The 23,846-nt window shown below is 35.4% G+C and overlaps 1 protein-coding gene and 1 pseudogene across 1 annotated transcript; one reads left to right on the plus strand and one right to left on the minus strand.

Moving 5' to 3' along the window:
- The first annotated feature begins 544 nt into the window (after positions 1–544).
- Positions 545–3,612, plus strand: LOC110723333 (annotated as a pseudogene).
- Positions 3,613–3,805: 193 nt separating this feature from the next.
- Positions 3,806–6,404, minus strand: LOC110723240. The gene is made up of 3 exons (XM_021902577.1): positions 6,183–6,404; positions 4,271–4,468; positions 3,806–4,124 (listed from the first exon to the last, which is right to left on the minus strand). Exons 1-3 carry the CDS (start codon positions 6,322–6,324, stop codon positions 4,021–4,023), a joined length of 444 nt encoding a protein of 147 aa, XP_021758269.1. The 5' UTR covers positions 6,325–6,404; the 3' UTR covers positions 3,806–4,020.
- Positions 6,405–23,846: the final 17,442 nt, after the last annotated feature.

Consider the following 23,846-nt stretch of genomic DNA (forward strand, 5'->3'; position numbering starts at 1 on the left):
GCCCCTTCTCCTGCAACGCCAAGCACTCCTTGTTTTCCAGGGAGTATTGACTAGATATTGGAAAACCAGCTGCATGATGGTTTTTGGGGTGTTCTTGATCATCGAGATAGCTCTCTAGTCAAAGACTCGCTTTCTTCCACACTAGCTTGTGTCCTCGCGCTCAAAAGATGGTCTGTAGGAGAAGAACAGACGACAAAGGGTAAACTCTTAGGGACTTGCTGCATGAATTTCTTAGAGGAAGAAACTGATTTTTTTTTCCCTTAGGCAGGCCTTGACTTTATTGTGTCACATTTTTCTTCGGCAATGGATGAAGAGCAGCATTCTCCGATTGGATTTGATGTCATTTTTCCTAGTATGATTGAGAAGGCTCTTAATATGGAAGTGAATGAGTCTTCATTTGGCGCCTTCAGATATTGATGCTGTGCTTCGAAAGAAGGATTTAGATCCCAAAAGGTATACTGTTTCATTCCAGTTCTCTTATTTATATCCGTGATTCTTGTGATGTTTACACTTTACAGTTCTCATTTAAGAGCTGTCAGAATCCATGCAAGTGCAGCTTATACTGGATGATGAAGTTCTGTTCTTTCAGAACAAAAACATAACATTTCTTTGTATTATTGTTAGAATCCGTTGAAAGGACTCTAAGGCAAGGAATTTATTTTTGGCATATATTTCGGAAGCAATGGGAGGATCACAAGACCGGAAAATGGTAATGGATTATCAAAGGAAGAATGGCTCTTTGCTTAATTCACCATCCACAACAGCAGCTGCTTTTTCTGCGCTCCAAGATCCAAATTATTACAGCTATCTGTCTTCAGTCTTGCAGAAATTTGCAAATGCAGGTAACCTGCTTATTTCTGCTATCTCTACTGTATTAACATTTATGTATTATGCTTAAATTTTACGGTCTTTCTTTATTTTCAGTCCCAACTGCATACCCACTTGATGCATATTTCCGGCTTCATATGGTTGACACCCTTCAAAAATTTGGAATCAATGGGCATTTTAAAGAAGAGATTTCTTCCGCGTTGAATGAAACTTTCAGGTAAGATTTGAGCATGTAGTATACGTGTTGATCAAATAACATTTGATGAAAGTATGGAGTATATCATTAAAGTTAGTTCTAGTTGGTATATTATATAATCTGTGAACTTATTGTCAATGGGAAGACTGTGGGAGCAAGGAAATGAAGAGATATTTTCTGATGTCATTACCACTAGAATGGCATTTCGGTTGCTACGTGATGATGGATATGATGTATCTTCAGGTGTGTTTTTATACTTATCATTAACCTGGTGTTTGATCTCAATGGTAATAAGATATTCTATGTATGATTTTGGTGGTGAAAATATATTCTAGTTCTTGAATGAACATGCATATATATGTTTGAATAGATCTGTTGGCTGAAGTCCATGATGAAAACTGCTGTTTTCACCAATTCGGAGGACACTCGGAGAACATTAGATCTGCTTTGGAACTTTTTAGGGCATCTCAACTTAGAATATATGCTCACGAATCTTATCTAGAGAAGCAAGCAACAAATTCAAGGTACTTTCTTGAAGGGAGAATCTCTAAACATTCAACAAAAGCAGACAGGTTCAGAAAAAATCTTATCCAAGAGGTAATATGTTCATAAATACATGCCTTTTCTAAAGAACACTCAGAGGGCATCTCTTAGGCTCACCTTTCTGTTTCACAGGTTGCTGACAGCCTAAAGAGCCCTTACCATGCAAATTTAGAGCGCTTGCAAAGCAGAAAATTCATTGAACAAAATAACTTGGATGAAATAAGGATTTTGAAGTCTTCTTTAAGGTAGCAGTAGTCTGATAAATTTCCGAACTTGTATCATGTTTGACTCATAATATTTTCGTTTGTAATTTCCTATCTGTTCTCAAGTGTTCATGATAACACACTTCATATCTCAGCTGCACTAACTTCTGCAATAAAGTTTTCCTACAACTACCAAAGGATGATTTTAGCTATTGCCAATCCATACATTTCCAGGAATTTAAACAACTTCAGAGGTATACTGCCCTAACTTCTTTTACACTTGTAATGTAGCTTTCTTATGTTCTCAACTTCTCATAAAGCGCTCCAAAATTGTTTTCCATGTGAAAGCAGATGGCTTGCAGAGTGTAAATTGGACCAGTTAGCCTTTTCTAGGCAGAAGCTTAGCTACTGCTACTTTTGGGCTGCTGAAAGCTTTTCCTCCCCTGAACTAGCTGATGCACGCATTTCATGGGCAAAGAACGGCGTTCTGACTACTGTGATTGATGACTTCTTTGATGTTGGCAGCTCAGAAGAGGAGCAACTAAATCTTATTCAGTTGTTTGACAAGTATGTGTTCTTACCCCACTTCTCCCTAAACGCACAAGCCACAACTCCTTCTCCCCCTAAATTGCGTCGTGTGATTGAAAACCAGCTGAAATTGGCAGGTGGGATGCAGGTAAGAGTATCCAAACCTGTTCGGAGAATGTTCACGTTATATTCTCAGCGGTCCAGGACACAATTTATGCAATTGCTGAAAAAGCATGTACTTGGCAAGATCGTAACATAACTAATCATTTGGTTGAGATTGTAAGCTTTCTTATTTTCTTTGTTCTTCTTCCATAATATGCAAGCCATGAGATGGGGTAATATTTAATCTGTTCCTTGGGACTGATTGTGTGACAGTGGTTGAGCCTCATAAAGTCAATGTGGAAAGAATCAGAGATGGCGAGGAACAAGTCAGTGCCTACAGAGGAAGAATACATGGACAATGGCTACATATCTTTTGCCTTGCGGTTAATCGTTCTTCCAGCTCTGTATTTCATCGGTCCCAAGCTATCTGAGGAGGTTATTAGAAGTAATGAGTACCATAATCTATTCAAGTTGATGAGCACTTGCGGCCGCCTCCTTCACAATTATCAAGGCTTTCAGGTAAGTCACTTTAGTCATACTCACCTCCAAACAAGATTAGTTTGGTTGCTTTTATTTAGGTTCTGTTTGGTTTGATGTAAAACATATTTAATGAAAAATTAGTTTTCATGGAAAACATATATCCGAGGAAAACCACAATTGCATACTAGCTTTCCTGGATGAGAGAAGGAAGGAATATCATTTTCCATGAAAACATTTTTATATCAAACCAAACACACCCTTAGAAGAAGATTTAATATCTTGGTTGTTGCCTCAGAGAGAAGCAGAGGAAGGGAAGCTAAACGCAGTGTCCTTACACATGCTTTGCGAAAATGGAACTATAAGCAAAGAAGATGCTATTAGAGAAATAAGACAGACAATTGAAGACAAAAGAAGAGAGCTGCTGAGAATAGTATTGCGAGGCGATGTAGGTGTAGTTCCAAAAGTTTGCAGGGAAGTGTTCGGAAAACTAGCACGGTGCTGCACTTTTTCTACATGAAGGATGATGGGTTTACTTCTGATGATATGAAAGGTGTTGTAAAAGCAGTTCTCCATGACCCCATTGATTAAGCGTAAAAATACAGTATTATTTCCTTTGAGAAAGCAAAATAAGGGGAAGAATCAAGAAAAGAATTCTTTCAGATTTTTGTATTGATTATTAAGTGAGATTTTGGTTTTATTTTTGAAACCTCAAAAGCAAAGCTATAGATCATATTCCCTTAAGTCATTGGTACTTGATAAAAGAATGCTAATAGATTAAGTCATTGAAACCTAAAAGGCATGATTACCCAAAAATATGACAAAAAAAGGAAATCATATTATACAAATATTCTTTTATAAGATTTTGGCAAGAAAATATTCTTTGCTACTACGTATATATGATAATGCAGTTGTCAAGGCAAGATCAAGAACAAAAAATAAAGTAGTAGCACAATAGTTACAACAGTGAAAGTTCACGGTGTTTCCAAGCTTAACATTATTAACAATAAACAAGATACACATAAATACTTATTACTTTAAATACTTCTTCTTTCTTATCTCATACCACTGTAAGCGCCCATCTAAATTACACGATACACCAGAGATCACAAAGAAATGGACCATTAGTCTTCCATCTCTCCACTAAATCGAAAGTTTGTTCTTAACCAACTCCACCTCATAGGTCTTCAAAAGTGCATCCTTCTTTGCCAGTTCAGAATATAGCCTGCTGAGTTCTTCCTCTTGAGCTGCAACAAAAAACACACTATTATCAATAACACATTCAGAATAAAACTTGCGAAGTAGAGAGTTAAGCCATGTTCGTTTCAACTGTACCGAATGGAGTTGAAAATTAAGGACAAAAGAATAGGAGAACACGATATTAGTACTCTACCTGCCAAAACCTTCTTAAGGTTGCCAACCTCCTCAACATCACCAACACGGACATTGTTCTTTGTTTTAGATTCCTTTGACGCATCCTTGTCAACCTGAAGACGGTTACCCTGCTGGGTCGCAGCCATATGAAAGAGCTCATTCTTTTTAGTCCTCCTGCTGCTTTCCTGCTTTTTGTTTGGCACCACTCTATTCCAGGCTGCATTATAAGATACGCCAGATAAGATTTACTCAAGACCACCAAACATGATTGTAATTATAAATTTAACAATTGTATATGCACCAATCTTTGGTTGATTGATATATGCACCAATCTTCAGTAGAAGTATAAGTTTAATATACCCCATGGACAGTGAATATGAAGAGGAGAAAACAAACTGTTCAACAGCAACTAATAACACAAATGTAAACAAGAATAATGAGAGAGGGCCTCAAGCTATGTAGTAATCAATAACAAACAATTTCATTCAATAAACACCATTAACACCTTATTATGTAGCACAATCATGCTTAAGTGAACAGATGGAATACAAAATTTAAGGGAAAAAAAATAACGATTTACAATTTATAAACTACTTTAATGCCCCTGACTTTTTAACATGGTAATTTAATGATATTAGGCATCCAAAGAGATTCTTAGTTTCTTACCCTTGAGATAAAAATATTTAAATGGATTTTGTCACTACAGATGTTTCAAAGGTACCCGGTTTGGCTGAATCCCCCATGTACTCATGTCAAGGTGTAAAACAGAGGAAAGAGGGAGCCAAGTGAAGGAAAGAGAGGTAAAATACTAAAAGGTATAAAAAGACTAACAGCGATAGCTATTTTGTTAGAGTAAGGACATATGAGGGAATTGGTCAAAGTTCATGGGTACCTAAGGCAATTCCTAAAATTCGGGGGTATATGGGGGATTAGGCCAAACCCCAGGGGTAGTTGAGGAAAAATCCCTTTTATCTTCCTTTTTTTCCCTCTTTTTCTAAAAATACCTTTAAAAATTATTTCGTCATAACTACCTTGGTTTAAGCCAGTCAAAGAAAGAGAGAGGGTGAAATTCAAAATCACTTACTTCACACCCCATGGTGAAAGGGGAAGGGGTTGGAAAGATTCATCTTTCCTTCCCCTACCTTTCCCTCCACGTTGCTATAAATGCTATCCAACCATAGTGTATGTAATTCATGCAATAGCAATTAAAAAATCTTAATCTGAACACAAATCAGCAATTCAATTGCAAAACCATACATATTGACTGCAGTATTGAACACATTTGACATCTCAGAAGTCAGAACAGCAATAATAATAGCAATGCACAGCAGCACAGGCAGATCATGCTTCTAGCACAGCTATCAGAAGATATCATGTTGAAAGGCCTATCAATGCATAAACTCATATCATTACTTATCACAATGTACATGACAGAGTAACCAGACAGCTTCTGATTCTTGCTGAGTGAGTAGTTCGTAGTTGAACTGTGCTCAACACAACGTGATCTATACTCGCCAAGTTCGATAACCTCTAGCTCAAAAACGTGCTTGTCAAATTGGGCAATTGCTCGTCTCAAACTCGTTATATGAATTGGTGAGCCCAAACATAAAAAAACCCATTTGAAGTTTTGTTCAATTACAAAAAGTTCTTTCATAGTCCAGCAAAGCTCAAGTATTCAAGTCCATGCAACCAAGGCTCATACTAAGGTCCTTACTGCTTAGATATTAAAAATCTGATAGTGTAAATTTAGATTTAAAAAAAAAAAAAAAAAAAAACACGAATTCAAAGATAAGCTGGCAACTTTTTACAGACTACAACTAAAGCCATCGCAGCTACATATTAAAGAAAGCAATCTTCTTTTGCCTCATGCAATCCACCAGTCAGACCACATTAATTTTTAAGACAACAAAGGGAGAAAAGACAAAACTTACATTCCGGGACATCACCAAGAACGCAGGAGCGGATGCAATGTGCAAAGTTACGGAACGGGGTGTGGATTCTATAGATCAACGAGGATACAAGACAGCTTTCATTAATATTGATATTTTCCCCTTGGGGCTTCTTAAAGATCATGATCCCTACAAAACGAGTGTAGTAATCAACCTTTTGGCATTTCAAGTTTATATCTTGGGCAGTGACAAGATAGCAGAAGTAAGGGCCCCCAAGTGGAGGAGAAGTCGCCAAGGATCAAAATTTTTATGTGTGAAGAAGGTATTGTCTTCGCCGGCTAATTCGGCAGCTGTAGACATGACCTGCGCTTTCCCAGGTTGTAAAGAGGCGCTCTTGGGAATATCTTTGCTGCTACTACCAAAACCATCATGTTTGGGAAAGGGGCCTCTCCTAACAATCTGTAGAGCACTAGGAACATAGTGAGGATCCCAAACTGGACCTGGTCTCTTCCAAAGATCTCCTCCCCTTAGGTGGTAGAGGAAGCCATCGACATAAAGCGCACCATAAGGGAAACAATCAGCCAGAGATGCAGATGGCGGTTCAGCCCACTCTAACGTATCCAAGTTAAAAATGGCATACATCCAATTACTCCCTATGAAGACCTCACGACCCACAACCGTGACACGACCAGTCCAATCAGCTGTAAAAAGGTCAACCCGCGGGGGGTCAGGAAGGACTTCCCACCTGTCAATACGAGGAATATAACGCTCGAAACAACCTGACTTGCCGGATGCTTCTTTTCTCTCGGCCTTCCCAAGCGTGTAGATCATACCATCAGCCACAAACACACAAAGACATTCCTTGGAGGCATTCAGGGAAGCAACCCGGCGCAGCCCATGCTTAGGATTGTACATGTCAAGGACATGTACAGCTCTATATAGGTGGTCGTCAAGCTTATCAGATCTAACACCTCCAAAGATGTATACTTTCGATCCAAGGTTAACGAATTCAGTCTGGTACAGAAACTTACGCTGAGGGAAGACTACCAAGGGTGACAACTCTTGAAACCCCTCAGAATCAACCTCCCTTTGCCGCTCCAGATCACTTGGTAGGTCAATCGTATACAGCGCATGAGGCATCTCACCAGTTCCATGCTCCACTAGTAGGCAAATTTTTAGTTGCGATTCATTAATTTTTGATGCCATCATCACCTGAAGATATTAATAATTTTATTGGCCAATTCAAAAATTACATTGGTAAATTATTGATGAAGATGCTAAAAATCAAATAATGAATCAGATTACAAAGAAACTACATTAATTTAGTTGAATTAGTAGATCAAATTAGAAAGAATGCAACTAAATTACTAATTGTAATGCTAAAATTAAATTCTTAAAAGAAAGCAACTGCATTAATCAATGATTATCGTACGATTAACTTATTAATTGAAACTAAAATGAAAGCAACACAATGAATGAAAATAAGCAGAGGGCAGAAGGGGCGGCCACCCAGGGCTCACGAAGAAGAGGTCTAATTTCATAGTTCAATCCTAACATTAAAGCAACCAGATTTGATTCAATTATCAAACAAACATAATTTCAGGGATATGTGAATCAATGAGGCTCGTAATTTCCTTTTCTAGCAACATAGTCGCTTGTAATGATCTTTCATAATCTTTGTATTTAGAACCAATAGTTGAGATTTTCGAACCCTAAATTTAGGGCACTGACATAAATTAAATAAGATCAAAGATGAACCCTAGATTATGAAATTGATATGATTACTAAAAGAGACAATTTACGAAGCTGCTGAGAACAAATAGTTTGTAATGACGAACGTCAGGTGCGACGTTGAGTACGCTTCAACGAGGAGGCACCAGACAGGGACACAGCCACACAGGGCTATGTTCATCCGTTTATATTTCTATTTTCCTTATTGACAGTCTGACAGAGCAATTAATTCAATGGGTTAATAAAAGCCCTAACTTACCCCAGTTTGTTTCAATAATAAAATAAAATATAAAAAACTTGCCCTAGTTATAAATGAGTTAGATCCATCCAATAAATAAATGGGTCGAGCTTTATAATGATTTAAAATTAAAAATTACGGCTATTTCACCAAATGTCATTGAGCAATTGCAAAATTCACCAGATACCATCGCGTTTTTCAGAATTCATCAAATGCCACCGAGTTTTAAAAAAATTCACCAAATGTCATTAATGACTGACGGCCATTAGTTGACCGTTAGTTGACCCACCACTTGCCACGTGTCACCTTCTGATTGGTCCTTTTTTAAAAAAAAAACCAAAATTTTTTTAAAAAAAACAAAAATATTTTTTTAAAATTTAAAAAATTAATAATAAAAAAAAACCACCAAATCCCCACCCACCACCCCTTCTACCCTCACACCCACCCCACCCTAAACCCCTCCCTGCCGCCAAAGACCGAAGCCCCTGCCGCCGCCGGCCCTGCCCCTTCTTCATTCCCTCTCCGTCATCTATCCACCACCAAAACGCAACAGCAACAATTGACAGCAGCTAACACAAATCAACCACCACCTATCCAAACCCCACGCAGCAGCCCTTACACCGCCACCCACATCACCAATCGACATTAACAACAACATACAACATCTTCGCAAGCCACCCACAATCAGCACCGCCTGCCTCCAATTCCAACCATCGGCAACAATTATGACCCTTCGTCCTACCACTTTCAGCCACCACAACAATAATAAACCGCAACCTACACTGCCCCAACAACTCCTTCACGCAGCCAAAAACCTCCCCTGCTTTTCCCCCTTCTCCTTCGCATCAATCTCTGCCGCAGCAGCTGCTCCACAACTACGGGTCGCAGCCCTCCTCACCGTCGCACACAGCAACAACAATCAGCCGACATCCACCAAATACTGGCATCGGAGTCAAGGGGGGTGGGGTTTCGGGGTAGTGGAGGTTGTTTCGCGGCCGGTGGTTAGGTTGTTTCTTGGACATCGTGGCTCATGGGAAAGGGAGTAGCGCCGATAGGTGGTATTCTGGTCGAATTCCGCACTGGCGCGGGGTTCTGGTCGGATTTACGCTCCGGCAAATGGTGGCTGGCTAGGGTTTTGTGGGTGGGCTGGTGGCTGTCGGGGTTTGGGGTTTGTGGGTTTTTTTATTTATTTTTATTTTTTGTAAAAATATTTTTGGTTTTTTTAATTTTATTTATTTATTTTTTTATTTTAAAAAACAGACCAATCAGAAGGTGACATGTGGCAAGTTAAGGGGTCAACTAACGGCTGTCAGTCATTCATGGCATTTGGTGAATTTTTTTAAAACTCGGTGGCATTTGGTGAATTCTGAAAAATGCGATGGCATTTGGTGAATTTTGCAATTGCTCAGTGGCATTTGGTGAAATAGCCGTAAAAATAAACCTATATATTAATCACATTAGCAAAAAGTATGTTGAGATGTGAGGGTAATATCAAAATTCAAACCGCTTTATTTTCATCAATAACTGTAACTATAACTCTAATATTAACTGTTTAGGGTAAAAATACCCTGTCCACGTGGCCCAATCATGTGCTAACACGTGTCAGCATCAGAGGGGTCCTGAGAGAACCAATCCTCTAGCGACACGTGGCACTCTAGCATGTGAAAGGGGAATTGATCCCCTCTCACTATAAATAGAGGAAAATCCTCATTTAGTATTCATTCATAAATATACACACAAAAACCGAGCAATATTAATTGCAGAATTCTCTCGGAATCTGAGAGAAAAACCTTTATATTCCGCACTTCAATACATCCGGAAACGTTCTAACTTGATCGTCAGAGGCGGAACTCCACCCAACCGGAGTTTCCATGGTTTTGCAGGTACGGACAGTCGACGCGCATTCTCGGAATCGTAACTCTCCCGATGGACTCCAAAAACCCCGAAACAATAACTATATAATAATAATAACTTAACTTTTATACTAAAAGACACACCAGCAATGACACGTATCATCTTCTGGTGTGTCCTTAGTTTTTTTTTTTTTTTTTTTTGAAACAAAATAAATTTACTTAAAAATACAAATCTTTTTAAATATATAAATTATTAATTTCCTACAAAGTATAATAGAAGATTTTATTGAATCTTACCGAAATAAAACATATTGAAAACTATAAACTTTAGCAAAAAAATTAAAAGTAATATTCTTAACATAATTTGTTATGGCTTTTTGTTTAAAGAAAGAAATATTATGTACTATATACGTTTATTACAACTAGATTATATAATTTTTTCTAGATTATTTTTAAATATGTAATATAAGTAACAAGTTTAAACAATGAAATGCGAATATCAAATCATCAAATGATGCTTTTTTTATTTCCTTGAATAATTTATAATTATTAGAATTTCAATCGATTAGTACTCTATGAATACTTCAATAATACTTGCTTTTCAAGAACGACACATGTTATTATCTTAGTGTGATTTATCCTACCATTTTTGTTGATTTTTAACATTCAATTGATATGATTATAACGAAAGTCAAAAAATATAATATAGTGTAAATTTTATAGATAGTTATTGAAAATTACCATGCGTGGCACGGGACCTAACCTAGTTCTCCAATTAAATATGAGTTCGACTTGTTTTTCTTTTTTCAATATATTATAAATCATATTTCTATGATTCTTCTCTAATTAAATTGAAGGACACGGAACACCCCGAAACACATATCATTTTTAAGATTCATAAGTCACCAAACATAGTAACATACTAGTTACCAAACTAATCGATGCTAAACAAAAAATTAAAAACCCCATATATTATGACCTTATCAATACTTCAAAGGTTCATAATAAACAAGCAAATTGAACATATCATTTTACATTTTTACTTGGTATTTATTTTTTATAAAGCTGGTTAAACACAGAGAACCAAACTACCCAAGGAAATTCTTCACTAGAAGAGATTTGATTTATCACAAGCAACAAAACTCAAACATAATATAGTTCATAATAGCCAAAGCCAAAAATAGAGCTCCTAATAGGTTAAATAGCAGTAAATAAAAATCACATACCAACAATGACAAAGAATAGCATAACTGAAAATTCAAGTACTTGATCATTCAACATTACATATAATAGAAGTAAAATTTTGATTGGAGAATTATAAAATAACTATCAAGCGTTCATAATTTACCTAATTAATAGTGAAGAAGATAGCCAAAGGTACCGGTCCGCTAGTCATACCGACTACCACCACGAGTCCACAACGCACGACACCAGTAACTGCTACACATACATGATAAATGCAGAATGAATGAATGACAATAAATTCAATAATAAATATCAATTAAACAAAAAATCAGAAATAATAATCAATATCAATTAAACAGAAATTATAGGGCTCAAATACTCAATTCAAATAGTCAAATATCCGGTCACAACTTCAGTTTCTAGAGGAAGAATCCCCAAATCGGCTAATTAAAACCAATCTTCAGTTTCTAATCGGCTAATCATATTAAAAAAAAATCATTTGGGACTTATAATGAAGACAAAACTATAACAAAACACAGTCAAAACCAATCTTCAATTTCTAGAGGAAAAATCCCCAAATTGTAAAGTAAATTAGCGAAATGAAATTTGGCGATTTACCAAAAAAAATCCCCAAATCGTAAAGTAAATTAGCGAAATGAAACATTAAATCAGCGATTTCCCAAAAACAAACATTAAATTAGCGAAATGAAATTCACCGACCTCACCGAAATTCAAGGACGTCGGACCGTCAGACTGTCGGTGTCTGAGCACCTGATGCCTGGCTGATGACGCATCGCCTGGGGATTTAGGATTTTAGGGTTAGAGTTTTAGTATGTGGGGGAATGAGGAAGTGTAGTGTTCTGTCTTGAGAATTGTGGAGGCAGTATAATGTAGAAAAAAAAAGGAAAAAAAAAGTGTGAGTTATGGGTTTTGAACCCTCAAACTCGTGTTTGATGGGAGGTAAAAAAACCACTAGGCTACAGCTTTACTTCTTGACAAATTTCAACAAATATTTTATTTAACCTTTTTACGCTTTTTGTTTTTTTTTTAAAAGAAAAACTTTTCAATTTTTTTCAAAAAATCAGTGGGTTCAATGAAACCACATTAGATCCGCCACTAGCTAAGAACGATCTCTTTGAAAGCTAGAGCGACCGCTCCTAAATTGCGGGTTAGATATGTAAAGATTAATGAAATTGTTGTGAGTTCGAGGTGAGGGCTGGTGGGTCTAACGGTAGTTATGGAGGTTTGGTGGTCGCATGGACGTCTGTCATTGAAGGAGTGGGGAAGGTGGGAGGTTTGAAGAGACATTTAAGAAATAAAGAAAAAGGAAAAATTCATGAGAGTAATCCTACCTTTGGGGCGTTGCTTTTATATAATCATACCTTTGGAATATTTTTAAATAATCCCACCTTTACCCCCCGATCTTTTTTAATGGTCCCAACCGGTCATGTAACCTGTTATAACAGGTTACATGACACTTGGCGGCTTGTGATAGGTCCAAATAATAAAATTATAAAAAAAAAGTTAAAAAAATCAATCAATTAATTTATTTTAAATCTTAAATTAAAAAAAAAAACAAAAAAAAAACCACCTCTTTCTTCCTGTTCAGACCCCCTCCACCTTCACCCCCCTCCTAGACCTGGCAAATGGGTCATTCGGGTCGGGTATGGATTGGGTTATTTCGAGTCGGGTCAAGTTTGAGTCAAATAGTTATCGGGTCAAGTTTGGGTCGGGTCGGGTCATTTCGGGTTTCGGGTTGATTTCAGGTCAACTGATAATCGGGTTGGGTTGGGTATTAGGCCAACACTTCGGGTCGAGTTTGGGTCGGGTCAGTTCGGGTCGGGTCATATTCGGGTCGATGCATTTGGTTAAATTCAACTCTGTATATATATTTATTTATTTTTTTGACCAGAAACTCACTATATTTATTAAGGCTACTTTTTTCATGGAATATAGTAATTGTTAGACTTTTATTGACCTTGTTTTTTTTCTTTTTTGTTGTTTAGATTGAGAATCAATTTCAAGATCTCCTGAAACTAGGAGGGATGCTCTAACTAACTGAGTTATACCTCACTCTCTTGTTGACCTTTGTTTTAATACTATTATTATCATTGTCACTGTTCACTGTTGTAATAATATCTTTATATTATTCTTATAGTAATCTATAATATAATCTACGTTTTAAATAGATTCTGGTCATTTCAGGTATAATCTAATTTTAGTTGAGGTCACTTTGGGTTTCGAGTCTATTTGGGTCAATTAATTCAAGTTAAAGGTCGGGTCACTTTGGGTATCGGGTCAACTTCGGGTCTCGGGTCAACTTCGGGTCAGGTCATTTTGGGTCTCGGGTCAACTTCGGGTCGGTCATTTCCGGTCGGGTCATTTCAGGTCGGGTCATTTCGGGTTTCGGGTCAATTCTACTTTGGGTCGGGTATGTGTCGGGTCGGGTTGATTTCGGGTTTCGGGTCACTGTTTTCGGGTCTATTTCGGGTCATTCGGGTCGGGTCATTGTGTCTGGGTCAGGATTGCCTGGTCTACCCCCTCCCCTTCCCCGTTCAAACCCCTGACCCCCGCCACCTCAAAACGCTTCTGAACTAAATAACCCCGCTCTCCACCTCTACCTCCACCTCCATCGACTCCCGCCACCTCAAAACCCCTCTGAATCAAACCATCCTGACCCATGGAAGCCCACTTCTCTTCCCAACCCCCAACTTCACCTTGAAATCCCACCCAACTCCCTTAGCTTGTCCCAGGAATCCGGCCACCCCCCCCCCAAATTTCAACCTTGCTTACCAACCCCATCCCCCGATTCCTGCATCGCTGACCTCCCCCATCCTCCGATTCAAGCCGCGTCCCTGCTCAAATAGCCATTTATTTTGGTAAAGTTTCAGAAGATAGTTTTCAAGGGTTTGGTTTTGATTTAGAGGAGGAAGATGTGTAGGAAGACGAATTTGTTAATGGGTTGCTTCTTAATGTTGATGGTTATGGTGATGATTTTGAGTACGTATTCAAATTCGTTGATGATGATTTAATGGATTTCGTGGGAGGGAAAGGGGATTTCGTGGTGGGTTTATGGTGGTTAAGTGGCGACGCAAGGGGTAGGGGAGGGGCAGCGCCGGCGAAGGGAATTAATGGTTCTGGGCGCAACAGGGGTGGGGGCGGAGGGCAGGGAGGGGTGTGGGGGCACCGGGGTAGGGAGGTTGGCTGGGGGTGGTGGTTTTAAATAATCTCCTGTTTTAATTTATTTTTTTTAGTTTTTTTTACCAATTAAGTAACGACACGTGTAAATTAATCTTTTTTCAAAAAAAAATTACCTACTCAACCGGTTCCAGGTAAAATGGGACCATTAAAAAAGATCGGGGGGTAAAGGTGGGATTATTTAAAAATATTCTAAAGGTGGGATTATTTAAAAAGAACGTCCCAAAGTTTGGATTATTCCCATGAATTTTTCCTGCAAAAAAAAAAAATACCTGGCTATTTCAGTGGTGGCAGGACGGTATCAGTCCGGCGAGGAAGGGGGTGGTCGTGCGGGTTGGGGCTGGGAGATATTTTTTTTTTTTTTTGTTTTTTATTTTTAATTAGTTGTTTTTTTTTGTTTTTATTAATTATTTAAAAATAAGGCCAATTAGAAGGTGGCACGTGGCAAGTCACCTTCTAAAACAGGTTGCCAATTTCACAAACTAGTAAAAGACTCATTTTTTTTAGAATATGGGAGGTTATAAGGTGGGATTGTTTCCAGAATACGCAAAGGTAGGATTGTTTTGAAAAGATGAACCAAATGTGGGATTATTAGTTTCAATATTTCCTACAAAGTATTCTACATTAATTTTAACATATATGAAGTACACAAATTACGGAGTATATAATTCTGTGATGTCTTGTTCAATTAATTCAACTCATCTTAATAAGTAAATAAATTTGTTATTAGACATTTATATTACTAGAACTCGATAATTTTACCGTTTCCTCGCTAAATCAAAGTTGCTCTACAAAAGTTTTGAATATTGCACAACTACACAAAAGCCAACATAGTTATCGCACATATGCAAATAGTTATATTTAAATAACTTGCAAATAATAAGCATAAGACATAAAGGCCACCGGTAATAAATCTTCTCTAAGGGCTAGCCATACCGCGCACATCGTGCGTGTTGGAATCCTAATACTCAAATAATTACATTAAGAAATCATACTAGAGTAACATCTAAACCTTATAGTTGAGATATTAGCTACTAAAAATTGAGGGGAACATTACCCAACCAAGATAACTACTCATTAATCTACTTGAAAACTTTGAACTTGGCTTCGTCCACTACCCTCTTTCAGTTGCTGCTAATATTGCTGCCATTTATCCCTCCATATTTGTTTTGGTTGTAAAGTCAAAATATATTGCAACTTAAAGAGAACAGAAGAAATATCAAATAAAAAAATAGTTAAATGATATGCACAAAACATAATAGGAGGATATTCTCCAAATCAGTCACTAGTTTTAGATTTTAAATTAAAACACTAATTTGAATAGTGACATTAATTAAGTGGTTTTCTCAATAGTTTAGAAAAGGTAACTAATTATTAATTAAGGGGAGATCGAGTATGTCGAAAGATAATTTATCAAATATACTACTAGTGAACATGCATTTATATAATTATTAAAACATAAAAGCATGGTTATGAGATTGAGGCATGTTTTAACACTATGTCAATAAAGTATTTCATAATTTCTATTATGTTATAGAGTATATGGATGAGTAGCTAGTGAGTCTAAACCCATTAATGACTAAATATTCTCTTAAAACTTCATACTCACCTAGTCACCTCCGTTATTACATAGCTATAATGTAATAAAGGAAGTTAAAGAATTTTTTAACGAAGGCTTTGAATTGAATAAAAATGATTTTTGTATCATATTTTTACTATAAATGATAAAATTACATTTATGTTGTAAGGTTATTCACTATAATTGAATAATACTTATAACCATCATGGGAATAAGGAGATATCTAGTGATCAATGTATATTATTGGAGGGCTAATAGAAGAGAAGAAGATACTGAATAAGGGAGCCGAGATTGAAAACGAAAGCTTATGACTTTTGTTAAAAGCATAAAATAGCACATTCTAATGTTAACGCACTAGCTTGACAGTATTCAATGAAATGATATGTCAAAACACTTTATGGTATGAATTCTTTAGTATATAATTCTAGTTGAGAGATTTATTAATTGTTCTTGCATATCTCAAGGTGAATTAGATAGATTTCTTATATTTCCGACTAAACCAAAACATAGAATGATATGCCCCCATTTTTTCACATGAAAGGATTTTGGTAAGAACTCAATTATAACATTACTATCAATACAAATACAAGAGATATATAGATGATATTTTGAGACATAGAAGGAACATAAAGAACATTATTTGGTTGAAATGGAATTTAGTTAAACCTATGAGAAATATGTAAGTATGTACTATTTCCAGTGATTAGTTACTTAATATCATTATATAGGAGCGTGTAGAACCATATTATTGAGGTAAGTTGCAACATATTATGATGCTTCACTTTAAGGGAATTAGGTTTATGAAGAGGAATGGGCAGAAACATTTTGTAGCAAGCGCTTGAGGCTATGTTGACATAGGCTCAATTCATGACCATTTAATTGAGCGAGTAACTCTTAAGAAGGAAACATTTTCTACTGAAGTAAGAAGAGCATATATGTGTCTAAGGTGTATTCATGGATCAAAAAAGCGTTGATATCATGTAGAAATTATTAATAAATTATAGTTTATAATTAAAGATTAGTTAAATATCTACAATAACTGGTTGCGAGTCAATTCGACAGGTGGTCGACCAGATTTAACTCAGCACAACCTAATGATATATCTAATACATATGATTATTATATCAAAAATTTTAAATGCTGTAATATATAACTAATAAGGTAGCAAAAGATTACCAAGCCTAAGATTAGAGAGTATATCGAGGAGAGTATATACATTTCTACAATCATGGGAAGAAGCAAGTACTTATAATCTATAGGATATTAGCATATGATTGACCAAGATATGAACAATCCTTACCAACTTTTACCTTGCACACATTTGTAAGATAAAATTGAAACTATTGTTTAATTTATACAAGAGGAAAAGGGTCAAGTTAGTATATAAATTATCTCGATCAACCTTATTTAACATTTAATTTGCATTGGTTATATAAAATTGGTAAATTAGTACAAATTCAGTAAAAAAACATGTAATGTAGATGTATATTAATCATTATAACATGCGCATAATTTTACCCCAAATAATACCTTATAAATTCAACAGTTTTATGTACTTTAAACTTTCAAATTTTTGTTGAAGTGAGGGTACCTTCAGTCACCGTTACTTATGTGTCATGACATTAATAAATGATTTTCTAGACCTTAAATAGGTACAAATGTCAATCATTTACTTTGTCACATAACGTTTCTAAATTATCAACGGAAATATATAACTTTCTTTAGCATTTTAAATTACATTTTGCATTTTGAAATAAAATGCAATATTTTCTATAACAATGTTAGTAACTTGTTATAATAAAGTTGCTTGTATAAATTGGTACAATTCTTTTTTTTTTTTTTTTTTTTTTTTTAATTTTTTTTTATGTAAAATCTCAAATATTCAGACGACACATTAATAATGTAGGATAAATATGTTTAGTACACATATGCTCAGGATCGTGAAAGTATAGTTTTTCACTAAAAAGAAACAAAAGACAACTCTATCTTAATGAAATAATATATATAAAAAAAAAAAAAGCGATCACCATTGGTTCTATACTATAGCTTATTTATAAGAAAAATGATTAAAATGCCTCAAGTAAAAAAACTACATAGATGAAGCCCAAAAAATCCATAATTAACAGAAAAATTTGATAAAAATAATACCTACTTTTGGTTATTCGCTTTGAATAATCCTAACTATAGATTATTTTAAATAGTCCAAAGGCGTCCGCTTTTAACAAGTACAAATGACTAGTAATCGACTATAGCAAATGGTCTGTTTAATAGGCATTCGCTTTTAATAGGCCTGTTTAAAGTGGATGACTTCTAAAATTTAGATTATTTAAAATAACATACAGTTGGAATTATATAAAGCGAAAAACCTAAAATTAGGATTATTTTTACCAATTGTTCCTAAACAAAATCTACAAAGAAATCACAAAGATTATTATCCAAATATCGACCAATAATGCATCTGTGTAGATACATTTCCAAAAGTAAAATATTACACATGTAATAATACATTATATGATATCAACATAGCTTTCCCTTATTTCCACACACGTAAAAAAAATATATATCTTCATCATTCTTATCACACTTTCATTCTTACTCCTCAAAACCCTATTTATTTATTTTTCTAATGTGGCAAAGAAGTAATTCATATTTAAAAAAAAAAAAAAAAAAAAAAAAAACACAAAAAATACAAGAATATTTACATAAATAAAGAAACCAATAAGATGCTATATTTGAGGAAGCAACGAGCACTGAATTTGAAGAGGATAGTTGCACTGGTTTCCGACATCGACAGGGATGGGCGATTAATGATTCGTGAAGACGGGTTGTTTTTTCAAGTAATGAATCAAGGACACAGAATATCTGTTGCACTTACCCTTAGTCAATCTTGGTTTCAGTCATATATATTACTTGGAAACCTTTATTATAGTAGACCGCGTGTTTGGTCTCTTTTGAACATTCTTTCAAGGATTATTTCCCCTTGCTTGATAAGACTTGTTCAAAAATTAAAAATTGGCAAGCTAAACTTTTGAACATGGCAGGAAGATGTACCCTAATCAAATCTGTCTTAAACTCCTACCCTGTTTATGCTATGCAAACTAACATTCTTCCATGTAGTGTTCTCAAAGAGCTTCAGAAAAATTGTAAAAGGTTTCTCTGGAATCGTGTAAATCGTTCTAAATACATCCCGAGAACCAACTGGAATGTAGTTTGTGATCCTATATTGAAAGGTGGTTTGGGAATCAGGGATCTTAGGCGTTGGAATATTTCATTCATGGCTAAACTAGGTTGGAAAATTCTTACCGAACCTCACAAGCTATGGGTGCAAATTCTAACCAAAAAATATCTTAAATATTCAAATTTTATGGATTATAGTGTTAGAATTTCTGATTCTATAATTTGGAAAAATCGGGGTTTTACAAGCTCAACACTGATGGGTCCTGGAAAGGTGTCAGTGAGGCTGGTGGAGGGGGTGTCATAAGATGCGAAAAAGGGTTGTGGCAGCTGGGATTTGCAGCAAGATACAATACCTCCTCGCCTGCTGCTGCAGAATTGCTTGCTATCAAGGATGGTTTGTTGGCTGCTTGGGCAAGGGATATCAGATCCTTGGAGCTTGAAACTGATGCAGCAGAGCTTAAGAAAATGCTTGAAGATCCTAATTCATTCAAAGATCATGAACTTGGAAACATCAATCGTGATGTTGCTTCTCTCATAAGTAGAGATTGAAAGGTGGATATATTTCATGTAACCAGAAATGTTAACCGAGTGGCTGATATTTTAGCTTCGATGGGAAGAAAAATGGAAGTGCAAGGCCAACCTATGCTGTTTCTTTACCCCCCCAGCTCAGCTATTTGGTGACTATGCTTCGGACATCCCGGATATGGCTACCTAATGTGGTCTTTTATCTGCCTTCTCCGACTTATATGTGCTTACACCTTCATGCCTTGCTACTGCATGGCTTTGTGTTCTGGCAATTAGTTGTTTTCTGTACTTTTGCTTTAATTCTCATTTTCTGTTGTTGGATATTTTCGAACGCTAATCGTCTGTACTCTGTTAGTATGGCTTCGGCCATAGTTATGTAATATATGTTATTTCCTTTTTGTGTTAAAAAAAAAAAGTGTTTGGTCTCTTTTTATTGACTTACATTTGTTTAAGTCTATTCTTAATCCGGCTATTGATGATGGACAACTTGAGATCTACGTCATTTCGTGTGCCGATTTCAATTGCTTCTTTTTCTTTTTTGATCATCAAGGTGAGCATTACTTTTTTTTATTTCTTGAACTTTTCATAGTTATACGTACTAATTAATAGAATCCTCTTTTACACGTTAAACTACATTACTAATCCAATGTTTAAAGGAGAAGTACAAGACAATTGTGGAATTTAAAAATGAAAAATGTTATGAAATTTTTTCTTGAATATATATAATATAATCTATAGTTGTTAAAAAAATTTCAATGATTTATTGAAAAAACAAGATGGTGTAAAATAGTCAAATTTCATTCAAGATAATGAATCAGGTGTATTGTTGTGGTTGGATATCAGTGGCAAATACATAAATTTATGATATTAGGCTAAATTAATAATAATTGATGTATTTGGTTGGTATTGACGTTAGTAAAATATTATTGAAAATGAACATGAATAGGGATAGAATTTATTAATGGTGAAAGAAATTTCTCAAATTTTATGATGAATTATGTTGGAATTAATATATATTTTTCATCAAGTTTTTTCATAAAAAATTAAAAAAACAAAATAGGAAAAAAAATATTTTTGCAAAAAATTAAAAGAAATTACACATTATAATTAAGGGTGAGCAAATTGGGTATCTAGTCAAAATTTTAAGAACAGGACCCGAACTGGGTTGGGACTGAGTTTTGATATTGAAAATCGGAATTGGAATCTATTCAATCGGTTCCGATCATAAAATTAAGGAATTGGAATCATTGGGTGCCGATTCCGGCTTCATATACTAAATTATGTACATAATTGTAATATTATTTTGGTCTATTTCATTTCTAGCAATTAACACTTATATTTTTATATGCATTAAGTTATCTTATTTTTATTAGGTTTTAATAATATTCTTTTTTATTTATTTTACTAACTATATACTGTTGGGGATAATAGTAAACAAGGGAAATTACAAAGAAATATGGAAATGAAAACAGAGAAATTTATCCAAGTCGTGAACGGAATCACTTTCCCAAAAGTGTAATTTCGACCCTAATACTACAACCGGGTTTCACGAAAAATTCACTTAGGAGATAAAACGGAACAATTACAATTTGTTGTAGTCAAATTGTAATCACAATGATTCAAGTGGTTTGTATTTGTGATGATGAAAATATTGGGAACTTGCAATACGTTGTTAGAGAATGGAAACCAGAAAACTGACTTTTTCTATTGCTTTTTTTTCTCGGACAACTTTAATCATCATATATATGTATATATATATATATTAGAGCAACCAAACTTCCAAAAGGCATGATGCATGAAACATCAACCGTCAAACATTGAATGCAACCGTCATTCAATTTTTTATTTTTTATTTTTTTAATTATAATTGTATACATAATACTCAAAAGCAAATAATATAACCGATCAAGAAATCAACGGTCACTTTAATTTCTTGCTTTTAGATTAAAACCTTTGACCCAATTTATACAATGTATAAATTGTATTACTTGCTCTAATACTTAATAAACCCAAAATGCTACACCATTACCTAAGAAAATTAAGAGTATTAACATGAAAATAGTCTTGGGCATATGGGAAGATACTTGAGTGGAAAAGTAAAGGCAACTCCATTGTTGAGTAAACCTTGAAATTCGTAAAACTCGAAGTTTATATTTGTCCGGGCCTCGACTAACCTTCGAGCCTTAGGACGTTCGGGTCGGGTTCGAGGGTACGTTCCCGTCGGAGGCCTCGTATATTCGGGGTTCAAGTAAGAGCTCATTGATGAGCGAAGCACGCGTCAAAGGTATAATCTTTTATCCCTTCTTGTGTTTTAATTATGTTTTGCTTGTTAATTGCATTTATTATGGGAGCGGGTCTTGGCGAGTTTCTTTCCGCGTAGTGTGGGTCACTACGAAACCCAACAATAGGATTTTCTATGTTCTGCATATCCTATAAAAATGCATTCCACTCCTCTTTCACCTAACTTTTTACGTTTATGTTCCGATACTTTTACTATTGCTCTACAACCCCAAACTTTGAGATAACTCAAGTTTGGTTTCCTTTTGTGCCATAGCTCATATGGGGTTACCTCATTCCCTTTCATAGGAACTCGATTTAAAATGTAACAAGCCGTTAAAACGGCTTCCCCCCAAAATCCATCACTTAAATTCGAATAGGACAAAATGGAATTAACCATTTCTTGCAATGTCCTATTCTTCCTTTCCGCTACACCATTTTGTTGTGGTGTATATGCCGTGGTTGTTTCATGTATTAATCCTATTGATTGGAAATAAATTGGATTATAGTACTCTCCACCTTTATCAGTTCTTAGCCTTTATATTTTACCGTTAGTTTGCAATTCTACTTTATTCTTGTAGATTTTAAACTTGTCAAGGGCTTCATCTTTAGAGAATAATAGATAAACATAACAAAAGCTTGATTAGTCATCAATAAATGTTACCACATATTTCTTATTCCCTAAAGAAGGAGTGCTATGAAAATCACATAAGTCACTATGCACTAAATCAAGCAATGCATTGTTCTTTTCAACAACATTACGAAAAGGGTTCCTTGTGATTTTTGTCAACATGCATGTTCTACACTTCTCTACACTTGGATCAAAAGCTGGAATTAAAGCATGCTTAGACATAAATTGAAATTTTTTATAATTAACATGACCAAGTCTCAAATTCCATAGAGAAGAGAAATCATTAACAACATACACATTATCTTTCAAAGTATTACAAATACTAAGTTTAAACATTCCATCACACAAGTAGCCAAGTCCTACAAACAAACCACCTTTAGATAATACAAACTTGTCTGATTCAAACACTAATTTAAAACCTAAACGATTCAGGATAGCACCGGAGACAAGATTTCTCCTAAGCTTAGGAGCATACAACACATCCCTTAAAATAAGAGATTTTCCCGAACTAAATATTAGCTCAATTTGTCCCTTGCCTAGCACCTTAGCGGTAGAGTCATTGCCCATGTAGAGTATCTCTCCGCCATCAACCTCCGTAAAGGTCTTGAACAATGATTTGTCCTTGCAAACGTGCCTCGATGCTCCTGAATCGATGTACCACGAACAATCAACCTGCACACAATTGATTTCAGAAATTATACACACATAATCCATATAAGAATTAAGTGAAACTTGTGTACAAGAATTACCTTGTTTCTCATGGGATTGGCTTGGCTCGCCTTTCCCATCTTGAGCTTGCTTCTTGCTCACTTTTTTCTTCCATATGGTACAATCTTTCTTAAAGTGACCGGGTTTACCGCAACACCAACAAGCTCGTGATTTTTCACCATCACTATCCGCTTTGGGCTTCTTGCCCTTGTTTGTGTTTGAATTACTTTCCCTCTTCTTATTATTAGTCTTACCATCACCCACCATATTTATAGTAGATGAACTAGGATTACCATCCTTTTGTCCATCTTGGATTCGGATTCCCTCTTCAATCCGAATGTGGGCTCCTAAATCCTCAAGACTGATAGATTCCTTCTTATGTTTTAGGTCATTCCTAAAAGTCTTCCAAGAGTTCAGTAATTTGTCAATGATAGAAGAGACAATAAAAGTCTCATCTAAATTAATGTTGTGTTGTCTAAAGCTACCCAAAATACTTTGAATTTCATGGTATTGTTCCATAATTGATCTATCATCAACAATTCTAAAACTATTAAATTTTCTAACAAGAAACATTTTACTTGAAGCATCTTCGGCCATATACTTG

This window comes from Chenopodium quinoa, unplaced genomic scaffold, assembly GCF_001683475.1.
Source record: "Chenopodium quinoa cultivar QQ74 unplaced genomic scaffold, ASM168347v1, whole genome shotgun sequence".
Lineage (NCBI taxonomy): Eukaryota > Viridiplantae > Streptophyta > Magnoliopsida > Caryophyllales > Amaranthaceae > Chenopodium > Chenopodium quinoa.